The sequence below is a fragment of the Kryptolebias marmoratus genome, linkage group LG19, assembly GCF_001649575.2.
Source record: "Kryptolebias marmoratus isolate JLee-2015 linkage group LG19, ASM164957v2, whole genome shotgun sequence".
NCBI classification, from domain to species: domain Eukaryota; kingdom Metazoa; phylum Chordata; class Actinopteri; order Cyprinodontiformes; family Rivulidae; genus Kryptolebias; species Kryptolebias marmoratus.
In genome coordinates this window covers 9,045,916-9,070,933 of record NC_051448.1, presented here as the reverse complement: position 1 = coordinate 9,070,933, position 25,018 = coordinate 9,045,916, and the positions used below count along the sequence as shown (strand labels likewise).

The following is a 25,018-nucleotide window of genomic DNA, read 5'->3' as shown; positions in this document are numbered from 1 at the left end:
GACATATAACCATCCATAAGAAAAAAACATGCATTTTCTTACTTCATGACATTGCAACGAGTGCCTTTAAAGTTCTTCCATTAAAAACACTAAAACTTCACTTAAAATTTCTTATAAAGATCTTTGACTCAATTTATTATGATTTTCTATCAAATAAGAGCTACAGAAAGTCAGACACAAAAGCAATATTATGAAATTAAGATTTATCAGTTCCAAAATATAAAACCGATCAATTTATTTCCTTAAATTTAGTAAGTTATGTACATTTATAAACGCTGTTTTATTAAAAGTTTTGTGCAAAAATCTTGAGTGAGCTCTCATTTCTTTACATTTTGCTTCCAAGGAGCCAGCCTTTTTTGGGACTTTTTAAAGTGGGTTTATTATATAAATCTTCAGGCTTTTTGAAGATCTTAAAGTTTTTTCTTCATACCTCGGTGACCTTTTCTCTAATTCTCAGTCACTGATAAATAAAAAATAGAAGCTTTTTGTTTGAAACCATCATCTTGAAGCTGAACAATAACACCAGATATGCATTTTAAAAGGAAAGACTCAGTACATTTTCCTCAAACAATGACATTTTATTAAAAAGATGAGTGACATATACAGTTAGAAAATAATTTACATGGCATGCCTTTAACTATCCATCCACTATAAACATTCAGTCACCGTATCAGACTCAATTTTTTTTCAAGTGTATTTCTTTTTTTTTTTGTTTGTTTTTGTCTTTTTTGTCCTTTAGGTCTACACCTACAAATACAACGCACAAATCTCTTCTAAAGAAAAACTAAACCCTACAGTATCTACAACAGGTCATCATCTGTTTAAAACGAATCCTTAACCGAGACCATGGGTCATGTTGAACATGAACTGAGTTGTTTACACTAATGAGCCCATGTGAACGATGTGTGTGTGTGTGTGAGAGAGAGAGAGAAGTGATGACCGAACATATCTGAAGAAAACAAGTTTAACACTGATGGGATTGGTGGACCGCACAGCTGAACAGACACACCTTTACTGGACACTTACACTCTATAAAAACTAGTCTACCGACTACAATAAACCGGGCAACTTACTCATTCACGTCTTTTCAAAGCAAACTTCACATTAAACTGAAACTTTGCCTGTTCTCCTCGTCCTCCTCGTCCTCCTCGTCCTCCTCCTCCTCCTCCTCCTCCCCAAACCCCTGAAACGACGACTCCACATTCCCGTCTTACAACTTGGGCTACACTTCTCTGCAAACCCATCAACACAAGAAAATGTTCAGAAATTTCACAATATACAGAATGAATAGATACTTTATCTCCATTAGGAAATAATCTCATAAATAAAATGAACAGACCAGCATCTCAGATACTGAACTTTGAAAAAAAAAAAAGAAAGAAAAAGATCGGTATCAAAATGTGGTTAAAAGCAACAGAATGTTTCGTCTCCATACAAAATATTGCACAACTAACACAAAAGGTTTTTTTTTTCCCCATGACATGCTCGTGTTCTTTTCTTTTTTCAGGATTTCAAATCTTTTCTTTTTCCTACAACCCATTACCAACATACATGCATCTTGCTGACATGTGGAAAGATCACACTGATGAACGCATGAATCTCACCAATTCAAAGACCAAAAATATAGTTGGTTCAAAATGACTTCTGTTCTCGATAATGAAGTTACACTTCCATCCAGGCCTGTTTGTTTCCACTTTAAGTTTAGAAAACTTATACATTTGGCACTAACATTTAGGGTGAACCTACGCAGCTTTGTTTAGCCTAAATATTTCTGTTCACTGTAGAGATTTTGGCTGATATTACTGCAATAATTTAAATGTGCCTTTTAATGCATTACTGCTCGTTTTCCTTGTTAGGGATCCAAAGTTTAAAAACAAACATACACCAGCCGTTCAGATCACAAAGTCAGCTTACTAAGTAGAGAAATCTCCAAACCTTCATTCTTTCATTGAGGCTTACTAAACTGAGTGACAATGGTTTTGACTCAACAAGTTATATTTTGTGGTTCTAACTGTTGAAATCAACAGCATTACAGCTTTACTCCACACCTGAAATTAAACACAGTGGAGGCAGGTGTAAACAGAAATTTGTCAAAGTCGCCTAAGTCTCTTTACAACATTTACACAACCGATTTATTTACATGACGTCTGAGAAGAGTATGAAATGGCATAGGTGAAATATACAAAAATATTTCCTGTACCATGCTTACATGTTTAGTGTGTTCTTAAAGAGCAAAGACTGCCCCCAAATACATACTCACTTCACAGAAGTGACAGCAGGTGACATTTCACTTCATGCCAGAGGTTAAATTGTTCAGCCGAGGCCGTGGCGACGTCTTTGGCGCCCATTTGTCACCACATTTAGATATCCAAGTATAAGATATGTCAGCCAAAGCTATTCTGTAAACCACTCCCACCTGAAGTGCACAGCAATACTCAAATTCAGTCTCCCAAATAAAGCAGGTGAGAAAACTGTGATGAGAAGGTATGAGGGTAGTTTACTATTACCAATAAATGTAAAAACTTCTAAATAATAAACATGTACGTATAAATTATTCCATGTAGCAGACGGTTCCTCAACCTGCAAACTCCAATAAGGTAAAGACTGCAGCTCACCTCAGCCACATTCTTCACCTTTTGTAAATTTTTACAGTGAAAAGTCTCACCTCTTAGTAGTGCTCCTAAATGATGCATATATCAGCTTCAATTCCAGCCAGGACACAATAAGATAAAAAAAAAAACAACAACAACAGGAACGACAGAGAGTAAAAACAAATACCCCCCCAACCTCCATTATGTATTGTCATTTAATAAAATATAAGCAAAAGCAGTCTATTAAAGTGGTAACTGTTTCACTAAAGTTTTGTACAGCAATGGATTTCAGTGCCCAGTAGTACCTGTGCGCTCTGGAAAAAAGTAACTTTTAATCTCCAGAGTGTGGTTTTCAAGTATTACTGCTGCTTTTATTGAAAACTGCCCCTCGACGTTCCCTCTCCCCCTTTAATCTACAAGCTTCTTCTATCTAAAGCAGCATTTATTTGCATGATGATTACCCAAGCTCAGTTCTTTGGCCCTACTTGCTTGAAGGGTGCCACTGACTGCCAAACGGAGCAGATCTGACGGCGCTCTTAATAGACGCTGATAATGCTTATTGCACCATATCTAGTGGCAGCACTGTGTAGTGCAGTGTGACTGTACTTCTCTCTGTGACAAAGGCTAATTACTTCTCTCTGTGACAAAGGCTAATTTCAATCTTTACTTTGAAATCCACCGCGAGAGTTTATACAGCTCAAATTGAACAATTGGGCCCCTTTAGCAGATTGCATTTAAATTTCCAGATAAACTCAGGGTCAGTCGGGAGAGGTCATCTCATTTGAGGCGTTGAGTGACGTTTGCCAAAGCCACAGCGAAAGCCTGGACAGCAGAGAAGGGGTACTGGAAGTCCAGGATGTAGGCGTTGCCATCAATCCTGCCAAACTGCATTACCTATGAAACAAAAATATACAAAGTGGTACTGCCATTAACAACCCAAACGAATTACATTTTGCTACGTGCAAAGGTGATTTCTGCTCGATAACCTGATTTGAGCAGATGTCTTACCTGTCTGCCCTCCAGTTCAATTTGAAAGTTCTTGGCTGACTCCTGTGTGACACGTCCACCAAAATCCAGCTGGTAAACCTGCGTGGCTTCATTCCACAGTGGCTGCTTGTTGGCCATGACATAAACAAACCCCTGACTGCCCAGTCCTCGGTCTTCTTTCTCGTTGGCTTTTCGACACTTGATTTCATCCAGCTCACTGGCAGCCCTCATGTTCCTTTTACTCTTCCAGCCCTTCTTACCACTCTGACACTGATTGAGGAGCTCATCTCCACTGATAAAAAGCTCCGGTTCACTTTCTGAACTATCTTGGAACTCACTATTGGCAGTGGCCTTGCTCAGCTTCTTGGCCTTCACTTGCTGCTCTTTCTGTCCCTTCAGCTTCTTCTTGTCTCTTCCTCCCAGCCGTGGACTAGAGATAAGCGAGTTAAAATCACCCAGAGCTCTGCCTTCCTTTTTCGATTTGCTCCCTTCAGCTAGCTGAGACACATTAGCCTCCTCAGCCCGACCATCAACCCGCTTGCGGTTCTTCTTGCTGAACTTCTCGGAGCGCTGCGGCACAGGGCTCTCAGTCAAGGAAAGCACCTCTTGGAAACTTTCCCCTGCCTCTGCCATGGCCTCTTGTAAAGCACCATGACTTTGTAGTTCTGCTGGTGGTGGTGGTGGTGGTGGTGGTGGAGGAGGAGGGGGAGGTGAGAGAACATTTTTGTCTGCTGCCATGTGGGACACTTTGGGTGGTAGTGGCACTGCAGGACTGGGCAAAGGGGGACAAGAATTATACGTACCCCATGGTGTGTGAAGGGCAATGGGAGGAATTGGAAGTCCAGCACAAGCATTACCTCCTGGGTACAAAGGTGGGAGGGGACAGCAGGCTAAATTAGCTACATTTGCAGAATAACCTGGTGATAAGACAAGGGTTGCCTCCTGTTGTGAGAGGGGCACAGGCGCCACCACCTCCTTTGGGGAGGTGCAGGGGCGTGGAGACCCAGGGATGGCTTGCAGCTGGGCTCCAGTATAGGCAGTTGCAGGTGGGTACTGGAGAGAGATTTGGTAACCTGTAGCTGCAGCTGCAGCTTGGAATGATGCAGCACTAGGGCTGGTGGGGGACTTTGGAGAAAGGACTAAAGGCATTCTGGTTACATCCAAGTGCTGAGCCGAGCTAAGGATAAGAGGGGGTGGTTTGTGAGGTGCAGGTGGGGGATTGGAGTTCAGTGATGCTGTCCTTTCCTGAGGAACCCAAACCTCCTCTGTGGTTGCTGGGTCCCATTGATAAGGAGGTGGGCGTTTGACAACAAGCCCTAATGCCTCATTTCCTCCTAGCGCCAGATGCCTCAGCGATTGGTTCAGCGTTTCATCCTCAGTAAATGCTGAATTCACATAATCGGCCCTGTCTCTGTTGCTTCCTCCTCCTGCTGCACTCCCAGATCCTTCAAGTGAGCTCATCAAATTATACGAGGACTGGGAGGCTAGAGGAGTGGCGCTGTTGGAGTGAACTATAACTGTGCTGTGAGGTGCTCCATTACCCGGAGGGAAATCCTGTCTGATAATTGTTCCCCCTGCTATTCCATTAGCACTCCCTGGTGCAGTACCTCCAACACTGGACCCACTGCTACACTGACTGCAGGTGTATAAGGCCGTTGGCACCCTCTGCTGGAATGAGGCTGCTAGTGCATTATTTTTAGCCTTAGGAGGCAGCGGTCTAGGTGGTTCCAGCATCTGGGAAACTTTGAGTGCAGCCTCTCGACTGTTCCTCCTGAGGGTTGCATGAATCAGACTGCTGTCGAGCCTCTGACCAGAGTTCCTCCCAGCCGCATTATTCTGATTGGCTGGATCAGGATACGGAGGTGGGTCTCCGCTGGGTATAGAATAACGAGGTGCAGTGAGTCTGTTAAGGGTAGCAGAGGTGTAGGGCAGCTGAATTTTCTTGTCAGCTGCAGAGGATGAAGAAGAAGTGACCCTGAGAGTGGCAGAGTTGCCAGGTCCTTGGAGAGTGTAGACATTCTGATTGCAGACAAGGCGCGTTCGAGGACGACACACTTCTTCCACATTCCCACTGCTGTCAAAGGTTGTTATTCTCTCGTAGCCCAGTGGAGTGGGATACTGCGCTTGCTGCTGACCTGAGGGATAAAGCGGGAAATCCCCCTTCTTCAGACAAAGATCACCAGGGGGAGGGGTTCCACTTGTGCCCATGCCTGTTGCAGATAAGGAGCTGGCAGCTGCTGAGGAGGCTAAAGGTGAGGCAGCCGCAGATGCTGCTGCAGCAGCAACAGCTGCGGCCACAGTCCCAGGATAAGGGGGTGGTGGGTTCATCTTGCTGAGCTCTAAAGGAGCACTGAACACAACTGTATCACCGTCAGCCAGCTGGGGAGTTGACCGAGTTGTTTTGATTTTCAATAAGTGCTCCTGTTCACCCCCAACTGTTCTGTCAACAACTAAATCAGCAGGTGGGTGAGGAATTTGAATCTGCAGGGCTCCTGGCTGCAGCTGGTGCAGAGCAGCAACTGAAGTCTGGCCCGATGACATGGAGGAGACAGGAATCTGAATTTGAAGCGGCTGTTGAAGCTGATGGTGGTGCTGCTGTTGAGACTGAAGCTGATGATGCATCTGTTGCTGCAGCTGAATTTGTTGATGCTGTTGTTGTAGTTGTTGCTGTTGCTGCATCTGTATGTGCTGTTGGAGCTGCTGCTGGAGCTGCTGCTGAATGTGCTGCTGCTGTTGCAAGTGTTGGTGCTGGAGCATCTGCTGCTGCTGCTGTTGTTGAAGCTGCTGTTGTTGCTGCTGCAGCTGATGTTGCTGAAGCTGCTGTTGCTGCTGCTGCAGCTGATGTTGTTGCTGAAGTTGCTGCTGCTGAAGCTGATGCTGTTGCTGTTGCTGAAGCTGTTGCTGCTGCTGCTGAAGCTGTTGCTGCTGCTGAAGCTGTTGCTGCTGCTGAAGCTGATGTTGTTGCTGCTGAAGCTGCTGTTGATGTTGCAGCTGCTGCTGTTGACTTGGTTGTTGCTGTTGTGATGGATGATGAGATGGTGGAGGTCCAACCATTAGGCGCCCCACTTCCAGTCCCCCAAAAATGACCTGACCAGGACTGGAGTACCTGGTGGGTACGCTGTACTGGGCTGTCAAGATTGAATCTTGGCTTTGGTCCGGCCCACTGGCAGCTGCTCCAGCAGGGGATGCAGTGGGATTACTTAGGACATCCAGTTGAACATTCTGATTAGCTAACAGGGACTGGACCAGACCAATGCTTTGGGCAGGAGACATGGCCTGTGCAGGACTGTGGATAGGGGCAATGGGGATGTTTACAGTACAGGGAGGGTTGTCATCAGCGCCTCCAGCAGGACCTGAGACAGGCAGGTCATCTTCATCCTCGCTGAAGACATTGGGGCTGAAAACGGGCAGGTTGATGTAGTCCATAGAGATCTTGCGAACCTCTGGCAGATAGATGGTCATCTGTCTGGGCTGCAGATGGAGGAGGCTTGTCTTGTAGATAACTAAGAAGAAAGCAAAATGTGTAAAAATAAGACAAAGAAAAACGTAAACAACAAATATTATAATCTATATAGGTAAAAGTGATAACTGATTACCTGCTCCAAGATTGGTTGGTAAAAATGTGGCCAGCCCCACTATCTTAAACTTTGTTCCCCAAATATTGGATGTGACCTGGGCAAGGTAATTTTGCTGCAAGAGACAAATGGAGAATGCTGTTACTAGACTTAAAAATAAGTGCAGTTTTATAAATTACAAATCTGCGAAACATTCGGGACGTATAGACTAGCTTTAACCATGTTATGCTGGCCTACCTGGCCCACAACATCATGGTTGATTGATAAAACGAGCTATGATCCCATGCACTGGCTTTTCTTACCAAAAATAATCTGCAATTTACCTGATTAATGTCATCCAGAGGAAATTCCCTTCGTGACAGACTGGGTGATCCAATGGAGGGTTTCCGTATGGGTAAGCGTGGAGACCTAGAGATCTCTTGTGTAGCTCGGGACAGTTTGGGCGATTTCCTGGGGTCAATATTAATCCTGTTGGTAAAGGGACAAACTAAGTCTCTACAGAGAAGGTAGCAAATGAAAAAGAAGGTTTAGGCATGCTGTAAAACAAAACAAAACCAAACAAAACAAAACAAAAAGAAATCAAACAAAAGTTCTCAGTTAACTTAGAAAGGGTGGTTAATTTCAGTAGCAGGAAGGTTATTATAGAGAATCACAGAGGTTACATAACTCAGAACATTTTAAAGCATGATAGGAATTTCAATTTCAAAAAATCTACATTTCTTAAAGAAATATTCTTTTGTTGTTGTGATAAGTTTTGTAGCCATCTTAAAAAAATAAACAGCTACAACTTTGCATTAATATTAAACTACTAGTTGCATTAAAACAAATGGATGAAAAGAATCTTATGCTCTGACTGCATTATGATGAGTATGTCTTGATATTAACATAACTTTAAAACCAAACACATTTAATGTTTTGGTTTTAAGCCAAAGGGAAAAAAAACAAGCCTTAAAAGTTGTAGGAGTTTATGTGTTAAACTTACAGTCAAATGGTGGCAATCAAAGCTGGTAAAAGTTGTATAAAATTAGATTTTTAAAAAATAAATTGTAATCACGTGGGTGACAATTCTCGTTCTACAAAAAACATCTAAACCTTACCTTAAATCCCTAGTTTACATCTTTATTAATCAACAATATGCTTAATACAACAGAACGGCTGTTCTGTTCGCTATAAAGGCCTTGACGTGCACTTAAATAAAGTGTTTAAAGTTGCAGTGAACAGAGCAATTCTGTTTAATTTTACATAGATTGTAAATATAAGATGTAAAAGTAAATAAATAAAGGTTTGTCACGGTTTGTTGCAGCCCATTTGTTTAGTTAGTTACCTTGGGAGTTTGGGAGATTTGCTTCCTCTGGATATCTTTGGAGATTTTTTGCCGACCCAATCGTCGCTCAGCTCAATGTCACTAGAGTCTGAGCAATTACAGCTGTCAATCATCGCTGATATCAGGCTGTTGCCATATATCTCATCTGGGAAAAAAAAAATATATCAGCATGTTATTTGGATGGAATTAAACTTTATTTATTATGACAAATATATGACATTATTTGTATTACTGTGTGGACTTAACCAATGACTGTGAAGATCACTGATAAAATGTTCAAGCATTTATTCAAATACAAATTGCTCCAGGAAATGGGAGTTTATTGGTACTACACTGGCAGACATTTAAAGTAGTATTTTTTGTTTTATACTTTCACCAAAACCCAACAGAACCACAACTCCACAGAAAACCATTTAAACTTCAGTCCAAACCCTTACTTTAGGAGCCTTTAATGCTTCACTTTTTACTCTTGCTGTAAGCCACTACTGCTCCAGTCTGAGCCAGGCTAATTTATTTGATGGACATCAAGGTGTGAATAAGCTGGAACCATTTCATGGCTGGCTTCATTTATCACTACGTAGGGAGGGAGTGGGTAGCTTTATGAAAAAAACTAAGGGCCATCAGAGCTCCCATTAAGCAGCTTTTAATTAACATGGATCCAGTCTGCCTTCTGTAGCTAAAACACTCAACGTGTGCCAAATCAAGACTATGGAAAGCTATAGGAGGATGTCAGACACACACTGAGCAGTTGTATTAAGATTTTCAAGAATAGATTATTTGAAGTTAAAAGTACTTCAGAACACAAATTATGACAAGTTTTGACTATTAGAATCTAGGCTATGATGCTTTTATAATTGACGACCTGTAAATTTCAGGGTTTGCGTTATCACGTACTCTGAGCTCTCCATGAAATAAACTCACCTGTTTTACCGTCTGTCTTGGGGTCCATAATGACGAACTCTGGACGCAGTTTACTTATCCTTCGGCCCTTCAGGATAGGCACCAGACCTCCTAGGTACTCCAGATACAGAGTATAACACGGCCCTCCCACTTCAGGGTTATCCTCCGTTCGCTTCATGGTGCAGTGCAGTCGCTCGTTCCCAGACGTCGGGTAGCTCACAAAATCACGCATGTTGTTGGGATCTGGAATCGGGGGCTGGAAAAGTGAAGTCGAAACAACGTTTAACAACATATACAACAACCACATTATTTTGCAAATCAGAGAAAACTTCTGAAGACAAATCATCTTAAAAATTCGCCACCAATAATAATCAGATAAAATCTGAGAAAGCTCTTCGCAGTTCACGCCAAGATACCTTGATGGTGGGGGCGAAAGCAGCCGTGACGTAGGAACAGAGGCGAGAAGGCATGGTGAGCTTGGCAACGTCTTTTTCCTCCTTTACGGCCGTGGCAATGCCCTGCTGGCAGAGCAACTGCAGAGCCGCAACACGGTGCGCCACTCGCACAACGTAGAGCGCCGGGCCCGATGCCAGGAACAGACGCGAGTCCCGGTGACCCCAACAGAGCGTAGTGATGGGGCGCTGCAGTGGGAAGGGGAAGATAGGGGATGTTAAAGTTACTATAAATAATATAGTATTAAATAATTTAACAGGAAGACTTATGACCTATTATTAAACTGAACTTTTATTAAGCCAGCTCATCACCTGTGCTGGTGTGTCGAGTGTGTAGGTGTGTTCTCCCCGAACATTGTAAAACTTAACAATGGCATTCCTGGTGGGAGGGGGACAGGAGGGTTCGGGAGAAAGAGGGGTTCTCTCCATCCCTGCCACAGCCAGGAGATCTCCCTGAGAGCACCACTGAACCACAACGTCTGCAACATTGGAGACAGAGAGTGTATTATCAACATGTGTCCAATTGAAACATTCACTGGACCACACAGCAATCCAAGAGACAAAAGTTGTAAAGAAAACAACAAATGATTGAGCTAAACAGCAAGACATAAAAACATAAAGCTGGTGGACCATTAGTGTGACTGATAAGACATCTATGCACCTTTCAAACCAGTGTGGATGAGCGTGGGTGAGAGGTCATCGTAATTGTTCATCAGGCTGATGTCTCCAGAGGTGAAGCTGACTGTTAGAAGAGGTTTCTGGCTGTGCACTGAGACGAGACAAAGAACAAAACAACCATCTTAGGGAACTGGTGTGAAAGTTTTAGTAAAAAAACAAACAAAAAAAGACCTAGTCACAGTGATGCTATTCATTAGTTTGTGTGTTACAGTTTTAAAGCTTCCAGTTTGCCATCTGGCCGTCACCACATTGGCTTCTTGAATTTAGAACTCAGAGATAAAGTTGCACAAAATGAGGGTGAACACAAGGACATTATGCACGTACGTCCCCAGGGCACTCACCTGTGTCTCATCACTCACCTGTCATTCAAAGACCCTGGACCTTATGCTGTGCATAACCAGGATTGATCAACATCAGTTATACAGACTCATTTTTCAGTCTCAGTTTTATTTTGTAACATATTTACCACTAAAATGTTCTTACATCCAAGACATTTAAAATGGGTTCAGTAATACACACTGTTGTACTCAAAGAAATTCATCAATATTCTTTATTATTTAGCTTTTAAGTAACTACATATCAGTAAGTATTTAGGCTTACTACAGCTATGATTTAGCCTGACATTACATAGGTGTGTGGCTGAAACATTATTCACAGGTCAAAGAGATCTTTACTTCTTTAAATTAATGTACCACATTAAGGTTTGATTGGTCAGTAGTGCCTACAGGACATGACAGTCGACCAATGAGGGGAAAAAGGGATGATTGAAGAATGGAAGAACATCAGATTTGTGCCAACCTAGCCATCCATGTCTAGGATTATGAAGAAAACATATAAACTATTTAAAACAAAATTCTTCCTCAAAGAGGTTCTTCAAGTTTCATTACAATGAATTTTCTGCATTACTTAATTTTTAGATTTATACAAGAAAAAATAGCTCTGAAAATGAGATAAATATAATGCAAATATTTCAACAAACAAAGGCTCAAGCCACCACCAGACTGAACAGGAAGAAATCTTTTAAAAGTGCAGCATGGTGCAGTGATCACCATCCATGGTGACAAAAACGCATGATGTTTCAGTCAGGCTGTGAACTTGAGAGCTAATTTTTAGAGGGGCCGATAAATTCTTACTGAATGATTTAATTAGTGAGTTAGAGCATAATCAGTGTTCCAGCTCAGGCAAGCACTTTTCAGCTTTACCACTTGGCCTGCGGTGAAGGAAAGAGGAAAAAAACAAACAGCAAAGTGGTCAAAAGACAGACCAACAAAGACACAAACTTGGCAAGTGGGAGTAATTAAGAAACACATAAAACAAGCTGATCATTTGTGCCGGTAAAAACAAAAGTGAAACATAACTTCAGATAGAACTACGCTAAATAATAATAAAACCTTCTGCTGTAAAATCCTTGTTTTATGAAAATTAAAAGACTAACTCAAAGACTTTTCAAAAAGTATTGAAAGGGTGGAATGAAACAACAACTCTGAGCTTAATATGTGAGAAAAATAATGTTTTTCCCCCTTTTCCCTTTATTTCAGTTCCTGGCCACAGAGGAACCAGGAAATTTGAGTTTATATGTTAAACGTCTTATTATGTTGGTCATCAGTGAGCCCATGGAAAGTTTAAGGTTGAAGGTGAGGAACAGGTTCAGGGATCAGTTTTCTGCTCAGATAAACCTCTGAGAGGTATACCTTTAGGTGGAGTGTAGTCATCAGAGTCTGTGTCGCTCTCACTGCTGTCCTCCACCAGGAAGCTGGGGTAGTTCCAGGACATGCTGACAATCCCATCCGACTCGTGCAGCAGTATGTGGGCCAGCATACGCCCGTGGCAGTCCATCACTATGACCTGTCCGTCCGCAGTACCAAACAGCACCTGGGGAGGAAACGGTGCAACGTTACTTAGAAGAATATAAAAAAAGAACAAGGAAACAGAAGAACAAAAAGGGAAATGGTTGCACTCAGAGAAAGACAACAAAGGGAATAAAAAGAGAAATTATAGATGCATAAAACAATAAAGAAAATAACATAAATAAGATGAAGGCACTGAACAAAACAGTGACATGTATAAGAACAAAGCCTAAAAACAACAACAACCCATTCAGGACAGCTGTCATTTATAAATCATCTATTTCAGGGTGTAACTCTGCCATATAAAAGCCAACAGTACATGCTCAAGTTATCAAAAATAAATAACTTTATCATCCATAGTAAGTGTGATGAAATGGTCCATCTTCCAGTATTTTTAACTTTGACTTAAACAGTCCAAACAGTAAAACTTTGTGCCTTTCTGAGTCTTGAACACCATGATTTTGACTTCAATATTAAACCTGATTAGACGCAGTCTGTTCGTGGCAAAACACTGAAATGGTTACAAAATGTTTGTGGGTCTGAATGTTACCTGCTGGTCATCAGGAGTCCAAATCCCACAGGTAATCTGGCTTTCCAGGTTGATCTCAGAAGACCAGTGTCTCTGTCCACTGACGGAGCCCACCAGGACAAACCCATCACGGTATGAGATGAGAGCCTGCGTGCCATCATGTGACCAGGTGAAGTCGCTCACCTGCAATGGGTCAACAATGAGAATAAATTCAATTTCAGACTTAAGCTGCTGGTAATAGATTACAAATAATGATCAAAATTCTACAAATGTAAAATTTTAATGCAGTGCTTCGTTCATTTTTGAGACTTTTGAAACAAAACAATTCAACAGATATTCTGTTATTATTGTGATAAAGAACATTTATGTAATATTACATGGTTGCAGTGCTAAACTTAGTTTTCAAATCTGAAGCTTTGTCAAATCTACAAACAATATAAAACTTTCTTCTCTTCTTATATTGAATAAAGAAATAAGAGCACAACTTCTAAGCTTAATTTGTCAGTTAAACTGATCATGTAATCACCTGCGTCTGTGTTAGTTTGTCTGTTTGTTAGCAAAATATCTCATGAACCACCGGACAAATTTTACTGAAACTCTGAGGAAATAACCATTGGATGTACATCAGTCAACCTGATTCAAGACGGCCGCCCCAGCTAATCAACCTTAGCAAATACAAACTGGATATAAACACAGTCAGGTTTATAGATATTGAACTAAAATTCGATGAGGCAGCAGCTGAAAGTCCTCCTCAACCAATATTCTGAGCACTAACAGATCTCTAAGATTTCTATTTAAAACTTTAGTATGAAAGGCGGCAGGCGATATGAATTCCTTCAAAGAATGCTAGTTTTTAAATCATCATAATATTGATAATATTGTTAATAGCGACAGATTCTCAGTCAAGTCAGTCTTATCCTTTTGCATCCTATGAACAATCATGTTACTGATGCTTGTTTTGGTCTCATAAATGCTCCTAAAACACTTTTACTGGCTCATTCACACACACTTTGATCTCACCCCCCCTTCATTCTATGACACAGTCAATGTCAGTCCAAAGTATGTTTTAAAGAGTAAAAATGTACATTAAATTACTGACACGCTTCTCGATGACTTTCTGTTTCTTACCTGAGCTCCACGGTCGTTGACGAGCTCCACAGACCAGCGGCCCTCATACTGAATCCAAACAAAAATCCCTCCATCTGTGTCACAAGTGGCCAGTTTCTGGAAAGGTTCGTTCCACCGCACCAGTACCACCTTTGGAGCACATAAAACAAAACAAAAAGGAAAAACATTTAGACAAATTTCTCCACAATTTGCAGAGTAATATGCAAATAAGCTCATTCAAGTCTGTTTTGGGCAGAAATCAATTTAGCAGCAATCCTCCCAACAGAGATTAAATAAATCTTAACCTATGACAGACATTGTAAAATTATTAAGAAAGCATCCATCACCAGGACTTTATGCTCTGTTTCAGACATTCAGCTGATTCTCATTTGGGAAAAAAATCTAAGACCTAAATTTAGAATCATGTTAGCTAAAAATAGAAAAAGTGGGTTAACCTCAATCTGAGAAAAGTCACATAAAAGCTGAAATTATTCAGCATAGTGCAATAGATATTTATATATACTCAGTTCATGCCACATTCTGTTCAACAATGAGCATTTCTTTGATCTCCTTTCTGGTTTTAACATTACTTGATAAAAATTAGAATAGCTGGCTTCTACTGTTTGTTTTAAGTCAAAAGCTTTTTTTAATTCCCATTCTATATTTTTAGAAAACAGTTAGGAGAAAAGAAAGACAATAAAACATGCAGAGGGGAGAGAAAGAGTTGTTAAGTAAGTCACTGAGTGCACTGATGCTTCGCTGTCCCCTCAGAAAATAAAGTGTCTGTAAAGATGCAGAAAGACAGGCAGCTTATACCAACAGTGACTCAACTATGCAAGGGTTTGTGTTTTTCCCTTGACTGATAACACCGACGGATCATCACTGGCCTCAGGTGTGAGATGCACAAGAGGAAGACTTTAAACACCATCAGACAGCAGAGAAGATCAAACTATTTATAACCAGTTTTGTTGACACTGTCGCCATCATTACAGACGCCCATTATGCTTCTCTTCCCTCTCCGGTCTTGTGTAGCGTGACTCAGCCTATTCCCAGAGGAGTAATCCTAAGAAAAGAGCAGCTCTGCTTTCACTGACTGAAGCACGTGGGCTTTACACGCTTAAATACACAACACAAGACAGGGTTTTAGTGTGGCTTAGGCTCTCAGAGTGCAACTTCAGTAGATCAGTCTGTGAGTTGGATGAGCCAACCGGTCTGCTTCTCTCATTTTAAAACCAAAGAACACAATCTTCCCCTTATTCTTGAGCAACTCGTGTCTAAAAAAAACCTGTATCACCGTGTCACAGCAATTCTTTATTCTTCTGAAAACAGACAAAGAGAATAAATTTACAGAAACGTTAATCAAACTAATTGATAATATGGTTTATATCTGTACAGCACTTAATATTCCTTGAAGGAATGCATATCACCCGCTGCCTTGTGTGGAGGGTTTTAGACTAAAATCATCTTATGATGAGAAGGGATAAAGTTACTCCCATTTTGGTCAAATCTTGTAAAGGACGTTTTACACGATCTCCTAAGACATTGTGAGATCTAAGGAGACATGTTGGCGCTCAGAGGATAGGTTGGGGGTGACTCTCAGCTACTACCACAGCAAGCTTCAGCACAACGTCTGTAAATGTGACCAAGTTGCAGCCATTTCTGTGTTGGATAAGATCAATTAGATGTAGCAGACATCTTGAATTGAGGTGACTCCAAAAGTTAATCAGATCTAGACGTCCATCCAGTGAGTTTCATTAAAACATGTCCAGCGTTTAATGAGCTACTTTGCTAACACGACAAACAAAACAAACATGCACACACAGGCACGGGCAGAAATATTATTAATACTGCGCCTTCGGCTGTGGGAGACAATTATGCACTACTGTTATTTTAGTGAGGCAGCCGAGGAAGGTGTTATTACACTGACAAATACCAGCTCAGCAGTGAATGAGGAAACTCAAGAGAAGGTGATGAAACATCAATGCACCTCTAGTCGTCCATCATTCTTGCAGTTACAACTCCACATTTGTCAAGGCCCTTCATAATATTCAATGTCTGAAGTGATAAAACATTGATCAGGTCATCCAAGTGAATTTAAGAGTGATTTAATGTGTTATCCAGTTTGGTTTAATAAAGCATCATCAATACAGTAAAGTACTCTGATTTACATGATTGTTTTCAGTTTCAGTGCTTCAAATATTTTAATAGTCAACTAAGTCTGAAATATTTAGACACATAATGTTTGTTTTTCTACATGTATGCTAAAACAAAGACAAGTGAGGTCTCTAATGAACTATCAGGGCAGAGCTCTTTTTCAACAAGGACTAAAAGTAGCTGAACAACCTAAAGCTTGCTTTGTTTTTTGTTTTTTCTATGAAAGTAATCATGATGCTATAGAGAAGCTGCAGTGTAGGATCACTGGCAATTTCAGGAAAATGTGTCATTTAGGTTTTAACAATAAAATACATTTCTTCAATTTAGATATGAGCAAGAAATCAATCAAATTCAGGTGATATTATATGACACATGATATAGAAAAAGGCATGATGTTTGGATTAAATAAATACTTCTAAATTATTCATGAAAATGGTTAAAATAACGAGTAAAGCTCAGGTTTACAAATGCCACGTTTCACGTGTATTCAAACTTCACTACAGTCCCAGAGAGCTGAGACTAAACTGTGAATGTATGTAAATTTAGCTCGGTGTGGAGATTAGCGTGAGGTTGTGAGGCATCCTGCAAAGGGGACAGCTGAGCACCTCGGTGACGCAGCGATCGGGGAGATCAGACATCACATGGAGACAGACGGGATAAGAGTGAGAAACCGCAGGACAACAAGGGGCCAGAGAGAGATCACAGGAAAAGCACACGGACACGCTTCTCTTGAACACCTCATGTGTCAAACACAGGGACTATTGTCGATACGTTTGTGGAACCCTGGTTATAAAAATCCAGCAGCATGATCCCAATCAGACAGACACAGAGAAAGACAAGAAGAAACTTTTGCCTAATGGGTTCTGCCAGCGGATCCAGATGGTTCCAACAGAACTACCGCTCTCCAAGCATGCTGGTAAAGTTAATAACTCCTACGGGTGCAGTTTTAGAAGAAAAGAAAAATCAACTGACCCTTGCAACTCCACAGAAAAGACCAAATCACGTCATGAGACAGCTCGGTGTTGCACTGAAGTCAGCAGAACTGAAAAGGACACTTTGACTGGGAGGTATCACACCGATGCAACACTTATCCAGAATATTTTTATTTTGCAAACAAGTTTAGTGTTATTTTTTTTTAAATGAGCTACCAAAATTATTACAAAAATTTAAATTAGGCTTTCTACCATGCATAAACTCAATAGCCGTGAATTATAATAGAGATAAAAAAAATGTTAATTGAAGAACTGTAGCAGCGGTGTTGGATTAACCAGGACTAACCAGTTAAGATATTGTAAATATTGAATACCGTGGAGCAAGCAAGAAGGAAATAAGACCTCAATGCCTCCACACTTCCACTGCTTTATCTGATTCAGGTCTGAAGAGCTATCAAAATCAACACCAAGAGACAAGCTCTTCGATCTGGTCATACAAAAAGGAAGAAAGTCTGAATAAGCAAAGCAGAATGAATGAATTTCTAACGTAACAGAAGAGATCCTTCAGGGGAACCTGGATTTCTTCTTCTCTGAGCTGGGAATGTGATGTACTCTGCCCTGGCAGACCTGATCTTCTTACTGAATGTCAAACCAAGGCAAACCAAGGCAAACCCAAGCAAAGTGCCAGAATTTCATGTCTGTCCAGGCGTTTGCGTCTTCTCGCATTTTCAGAACTGTATGTTACACAAGACAGAATAGATTTTTTTACTATTTTTAACCACACAAAAACCACATTTCTGTTGTAAAATTTGAAGCAAGTACATCTAGAACCTGAGGTGGCAGCTGAGCAATAAGGTTATGCAACATGTCTTCTCTCAGGATGGATTACCACAGTAAAGCCATTACCATTAAGCACATTTGGTGAGACCACTGTAACGCAGTGAACAGGTCATGTACGATTCAAACCTCAGTCGGACATCTACTGTCAAGAGGTCAGGTAGAGAAATAGCAGAGGACCAGAACAGAGGCTGGACAACTGTAATGCAGAGGAAATAACTAATTAGATAAAGAAACAAGACTACGAAACTCAGAAAAGGGTCAAACATAGGCATATAAAGAAAAAGTGACTCAAGGTAAAAGATACGATTCATTCTGCCTTATCTCTCTAACCTTTGTTAACATATAAATCACATGAAGTGCACAACTAAAGAGTTTAACACCATTTTATCCTTCCTGTCTATTTAAAGAGCTGTGTAGTTTCCAGACCAGTGCAGATTCTTGCACAAGCCATCTACCAGAGATCTAGACTGATTTATTCATGAGACTTTGGTAGAAAAAAAAAAGAAAAAGAATGGCAATCTCACCCGTATAATACACACCCACAGCATTAGAAAAACAGACTCTATGAAGCCTGAATTTAAACCATTTTGAGCCAATAAGTGATCAAACACAAACAGAGTGGATAAATAAAGCCGAACAGACTGCACAGACAGAACAATCTAAACAAAACGACAAACACAATCTTGTCCTCTGGTGTCACTGTCTCTAGATACTGGTTTCTTTTTGCCAGAGAGAAAAATCAGGATCTGGTCTTCAGGGGAAAAGAATATCAGCTGGGACTCCTGTCATGAGGCAACAATCTACCTGCAGGTCTCCTGAGAATGGGAGGGAGGTGGCCCTGTTTTCATGTTTTTTAAACCAGCATACATGCATCACACTTTCAGTGGTGGGGTTTAAGACATCTGAGCAAGAGAAGAAAATATGTCAAATGTCAAAAAGACAGCCTGACAGAACACTGTTTTTTACAATCATCTGTTAAAACCATCTGCAGAAAACAAAGAGACAATAATCCAGTCAAGAAATTCTTTTAAAAAAATAAATAAATAAAAACTTTCAGACTTTGTAGGGCGACTTCTTGTTTGGCTCAAAAGCTCAGCTGAGAAATATTTGAGCAGATGTTTTTATCAAGTTTAAGAGAGCTGTCAAAAATCAGACCAAGATGTTTGGCCTTTTCATAGAACACGGCTTTAAATTCAGTTCTCAAAACTGGATGAAATTTCCCTCCATACCCACTTCACATCTGAAGGATTGTATCACACTGGACCACAAACTACTTGTCAAATGCAACTCTTCCACCGTTTTAAACTAAATGCAGTGAAATTGTTCTCTGCGGCTCTTTCTTCCCCTTTTATTAGCGATTATAGATTTGAGTGGCTTTACACTTACACAAACAGCAACATTCAGATATTAACCCAATTAAGACTCACTTTTAACATAAAAAAGGAAATTTTTTTTGGCGATAGTCTGTTTAAGCTATGTGACTTTTTCCAATCTTTATCACAATATACATACACATTTATTCACCTTAATTGCAATATTAGTGCAACATTAATGTTGCTGTAGCTTGCTGCTTGTAGACCTTAGAGAGTAGGGAGCCTTCAGGACTGCATCCTACATGTATCAGGGTGCAAAATTTACTTAAAATATTACTCAACATTTTGTCTATTGTTTAGTCACGTTTCCAGATAAATAAATGGATCATATGATTCCTTTTTGTTCTAAAATGAATAGTTTCTATAGTTGTAACTTCTGCATTTTCAGATTTCAGCATACTGTCAGGGGGCAATAAAAACAACATGTTAGCAATGATGCATTGGGAGACCTGTTACATTTTCAAGTAAGACAATTGCAGCGTATTCATAATTAACCTGAATTGACCGCGTTTGAGCAAGTATTCTCGTCGACATCAGGAGCACAACCATCTTTCTTGAATAAACTTCGCTGCATCTGCGAGGTGCTGTCACGCTCAGTGCGAGCTCCACACAATGGCGCTCGCTTTAAAACGGAGACAACAATGGCCGTGGCTCCGACAGACTGCCAGATTTAACATGTGGTTATATTTAACACCTTGTACAAAGTTAACATACAACTGCACAGCATCTGCCGCTTAGTTTTCAAGGCTTACCCTAATACCCAATAACTGACTGACAATACCTTACAAACTGCCAATTTTTTTCCAGTTGGACCTTGCCATCTGGCGTCGATGTTTATGGGACATGCAAGTACATAAACATAAAAATATTTCTAATTGTTTGCACCACTTGGGATGGAAGCAATCTTCTATTGAGTCTGATATTTCAAAATAAAAGGAACACACTGTAACCGCAATAATACCAACATTTAACGCTCTAGTTTTGTATTTTAACATATAATATCCACTATAATAGGGTAGTTATGAAAGATGGATGGAATAAAATGGATAGGAAGGAGAGGAAATGTTCATCAGGATGTTTGGTATCTGAATAAGATAACAGAAGACTGAATACTGGATAGTTCAAGACAACAACAAAACATGTTTTTAATTCTCTCCAGTTCACAGTGTGCCAACCTTTGGATCCCGACTAAACTGGAATGAAATTTAAGCTCCTACTCCAAACACTGACACACTACAGAAATAAGAGTTCTTTATCTTATCCGTCTGCTCTGGTCCTAACAAATGTCTGACACGTTAGAAATCTGGCTTTTGCTTTATTTCGTGGAACAAACATCCAGAGAGAACTGCACTTTCACTAGAAAATACTACAAATCACTTGGAACAATGGTTAAAGGGGAGATTTCCACCATTACTACTGATCTTATAGGACTTTTCTACCTGCTGAGATGAGTTAATTTTTATATTTTTGTGCTCAAAACATGACGAGCTAATTTGAGTGATAGGACACAAAAAGTCAACAAGCATACAATGACAAGACTGACTCCTAAAGGACAGGACCGTTAGGAGATGGAACTGCATTTTAAACATCTTGCTAAAGCAATTTCCCCCCCAAAAAAACAAAAACAAAGTTTGACTGTCTATTTAGAAAACTTCTTTCAAACTCAAGGCAGGACTGAGAGATTGTGTGGCAAGTCTGTGAAGGTTATTTCATATGTATTATAATAAATGCCTGAGTTCTGTCCTCTTCACATCAGAGGTGGGATAAAAACATGACACTGAAGGACAAAAAGATTTGTCTCATCTTGACAGAATTCATTAGGCTGCTTGATTTTTACTACTGCCAGGAACTAATTTCCTACAGCATTTATTTGTCACTTTATATTTAATAAAATATGAAAGTAGACGGGACTTTCCCCACTCTCATAAAAGAAAAGTGGACTTTTCTCCTAATTATTTCTCTGTTTGTCGTGAAAACCATATTGATCAGAAATTAAATAAAATGGAAAGTCTATTGCAGTTAAAGCAGCTCCCTTCCAAAACACTACGGTTTATTTAATAACCATCTAATCTATGCTATATTTAAATCAATGCAAAAAAGAAAATAAAGTCCAATTCAACATGAAACATGAAATAAAAAGGAAAACCTCCTCCAGACAAAACACATAAAAATCAATTCTACCGAATTTATGCTTGGACCGAATTCAAGAGGGCAGATTTAAATTACATTTTTCTTGCGCTTCAGTCTCTCCACGCAGGGACTCATCCACTCTCCCCTCAGCTGCCTTATGGAATGCTGACACAGCACGTTGCGCCATCTGACCAGCAGCTACACCCACCAAAAGAGAAAACACAACCTGCGTGCAGCCACGTTTGTGCCAGCCTTGTTACACGCCGTCCGCAAACTTTGGCTCTCGCGCACACAGCAGACACCACACTCGGGATCCGGTCACACGAATAATCCGATCAAATGCGACGGCCTCAGTGCGCTTGTGGTGGGAAACTTTAGATAGCTTAAACACGCGGAGCGTTATTAGCAGCACTGGGAGACTTCAGCGCTGTAATGTTTTGACTGGGAGCAGCAGGGAGCTCTGATGCAAGACGGGTAAATCAGAGAGAATATGCAAGTTTTGCTTTCAAACACAATAAATAAATAGATTTAAATTGCTGCATCTGGTGTAAAAAAAAGGTCAAACGTTGCCAGTTTCACTGTTACGACAGGGAAATAAAAAAACAAACTGCCATGAACACATTTTTTACTTTTATTATTGTTTTCGGGAACTTTACTGGACTAACACTGCTATGCATTTCAATTTTTTATTTAAACAGTCATTAGCTTTCAGAATTTCTTCCAAATGAGCCACATTTTTAATCGAACCACACTTACCTCACTATTGTGTCCTCTGAGGTTAAAGTTCACTCTCTGTGGACTGGGCCGGTCTCGTCTGCAGTGGCTGGACGTGAACGTGACCCCGACGACCCCTCGACTGTTCCCTGTGGCGAGCCAGCCCTCCTCATAGTACCGCTTTCTGCACACCGGTTTCTCCTTCTCGCTCTTGGGTACCCGGCCCTTCCAGGACAGGCACAGGATGTTGGAGTCGCTGCAGAGCACCGGGCCATGCTCCACAGCGGCGAACATACCTGCAGCTTTCTATTACCCCTGAATTCAAATAATATTGATAATTAAAAAAAAAAAACAATCCAGAGGGAGGTTCCTTGCAGGGGTTTGAGAACCGTTAAGAGCGCCTCTCCTCCACTGAGGTTGACGGTTTAATGTTGGATGTGAGACAGCTAAAACGGTGCATGGTACTACCCCTTGGCTATCAATTGAAACTTCCCCAAAAGTCCAAATAAGATCACAAAACAGCAGATTTTAGCATCATCGGATTAATGGTGTTACCAAAAGGCACTCAAGTCATTGTGATGCATTTGATCAGCGAGCTGCCTTGATATTGCAGTTTCAATGACAAGGTAAAAAAAGTGAATAATAATAATAATTAGAAATCTGCTGTGGTGAATTTCAGACTCATTTTAGCAGATCAAAATCCAACACCATCTTGTAAACTCAAACATCAGGCGATTCATGCGTTCCACCAAACGGTGCTCCAGGTAACGCTTTTCTCCAAATCACTGTCTCTTTTCTATTTTCTTTGTCCTCCTCATTTATCCCCAGTGGTGTGTATGCAGAGGAGGAGGAGGAGGAGCAGGGACTCCTGTCATCAGCTGTCAGCCCGCAGGGGAGACGCTTCTCGGGGGAACGTCATCACGTCAGCCGGCCTGCCTTTTCAAGCAGCCTCGGGGATTCCAACCAGGGCTGCTGGGTGATACAGAACAATAAAACAAACGTTATCACGCAGAAATGGTAACTATTAGATATACAAGTGTGTCTGGGGTAGGACTACAAAATGAAAACTTAAGTGAACGTGACACCGAACCCCTCACCTGCCACCCAAAGCCACTGATTTAAATATTAATGCACCTGCCTGGAATAGCTCCTCACTTCTTCTGAGGCAGCCAGACCCCTGTGCTGCTCAGCGGAAAGATGTTTAATTAGTGAATTGTCTATTTTAGAAGAACAATGCATCATTTAAGCCTTTGTTTCATTGGCGTAAGTCGGCAGAATCCTTACGTTTAAACTTAAAAAACAGGGACAAGAGGTAAATAAAGTGAGCAAGAGCAGAAAAAAACCCGAAACTGTAATAAAGAATAAAGACGTTTAACAAGATGCTTAAAACACAGGACACAAAGGAGACGCTGATTTCTGAAATGACGCCCAGAGAACAACTGCTATCTGAGGATATAGGGAATCAATACCAGAAAACCACTGACTTACACAACAATGCAACTAGGACTAAATTAGCATCCCATACAGCGACCTCCCACAAGAGGAGCCACAATAACAAAAGACACAAGAACTCTGACACTACAGGCAGCAAAATAATTCCTACTGAAGCTTTAGACGTGAAGTGAAAACATCCATCGCCGTTTTCACCACAAGATGCCTGCTAGCTTACAGCTAGCCGTGATGCTGGATCCAACCAGTGGGCTGCTGCTGGCTCCGATCATCTCCGGCAGCGGGATTATTGTTGTTGTTATTATTTTTATTCATTTTCCTCCCCCCATATAACAGTGCCTTCTTTGTGTCGCGGCGGTAATCTGCTCAGGAAAACAGCGAGCCGATGTATGAACTGCCAGGGAGTGATATCCGCTAGCCGAGCGCCCGGACCTCGAGCTCCATCAGCGGAGACTCTCTCGGTCCAGCCGCCGCTGTTCGGTACTGTCGCTAACGCGGCTAGCACTAGCCGACGGTTTATCCTAATGTTTATCCAACATTAGAACGGAGCTATCCGAAAACAAACAACTGGCAGAGGAGATATTTGACCGAGCGTAACAACGAACCCACGTCCCGCCGTCAGCGGAGCCGCCCCGACGCCCGGAGGAGAGCTCTTACCTCGGCTCGGTGCGCGGAGTGCTGCCGCTCTCTCTATCTGCCTGGAGCCACTGTTCAACACTGGCAGGGCCCCGACAGCTGGGCCACGTGACCGGCACGTGACCCAGGCCGATTGAATTATTTATATCAACAACTACGGCGGTTTAACTTTGATCTCTCACGTGAGGACCAAAAACTGGGCAGGCTCCAGCCGCTCCCTCCGCTCTTTTCCCCCGAACTAGGAGAAACACACAACGAAGCCCGATCCTCAGGCTTGGAAGCAGACTAAAACAGATTAGTTTTAGTTCGAACAAGGCAGGAACAAAAGGGCAAAACAAACAAACAAAAATAATAACAAAAAACAACGCATTTCCTGCAGAATGCATCGGGAATGTTGAGCGCTGCATGACTATTTATTTTGCTGATTAAATTGCAACTAAAGCTAAACGTATCAAAACAATGGCTGTATGCTAACACTAACAAAACACTGGCTAAATGCTTCTAAAATAAGTTACAAGTTAGCTTAGAGCTAAAAATAGCAATATGCTAACTAAAAGAAGTAACACTAACTATAGTTAACAGAGGCAAAACACTAGCTAAAAGCGTTAGCATTACCAGTATTAGCATGGCCATTAATAGAATTAGAATAAATAGAATCTCAGTAGCAGAATTAGCATTAGTAGTAGTAGCATTAGCAGATATATGCAGTAGCGTGGACATAAATTGTTCCAATGCTATGCTAAGCATAACATCTAAGCTTCCACTTCAGTATCCGATGATATTTAACATTAACACGAACC

At 41.0% G+C, this 25,018-nt stretch overlaps 1 protein-coding gene across 3 annotated transcripts; it reads right to left on the bottom strand.

The window, feature by feature from the left end:
- Positions 1-562: 562 nt before the first annotated feature.
- tulp4a (TUB like protein 4a) lies at positions 563-24,337 on the bottom strand. Of its 3 annotated transcripts, none has more exons than XM_017423316.3 (14): positions 24,240-24,337; positions 22,176-23,105; positions 14,012-14,140; positions 12,905-13,066; positions 12,199-12,379; positions 10,491-10,598; positions 10,142-10,308; positions 9,794-10,018; positions 9,399-9,633; positions 8,478-8,622; positions 7,477-7,648; positions 7,175-7,268; positions 3,600-7,081; positions 563-3,485 (listed from the first exon to the last, which is right to left on the bottom strand). In XM_017423316.3, exons 2-14 carry the CDS (start codon positions 22,425-22,427, stop codon positions 3,369-3,371), a joined length of 5,469 nt encoding a protein of 1,822 aa, XP_017278805.1. In that variant the 5' UTR covers positions 22,428-23,105; positions 24,240-24,337; the 3' UTR covers positions 563-3,368. The 3 variants fall into 3 exon arrangements, with proteins under 3 accessions (XP_017278805.1, XP_017278807.1, XP_017278806.1); XM_017423318.3 differs by having other exon boundaries at positions 7,477-7,621; XM_017423317.3 differs by having other exon boundaries at positions 22,176-23,102; positions 24,240-24,324.
- Between the last annotated feature and the right edge of the window lie 681 nt (positions 24,338-25,018).

Bases quoted from the DNA above. Each gene is read 5' to 3' on its own strand.
- tulp4a (XM_017423316.3), bottom strand. From the start codon at position 22,427: ATGTTCGCCGCTGTGGAGCATGGCCCGGTGCTCTGCAGCGACTCCAAC. The intron at 7,649-8,477 runs GTAACTAACTAA...CCTTCTCTGTAG, and splicing joins AAATCTCCCAAACTCCCAAG to AGACTTAGTTTGTCCCTTTA. The intron at 7,269-7,476 runs GTAAATTGCAGA...TGTCTCTTGCAG, and splicing joins CTCTGGATGACATTAATCAG to CAAAATTACCTTGCCCAGGT.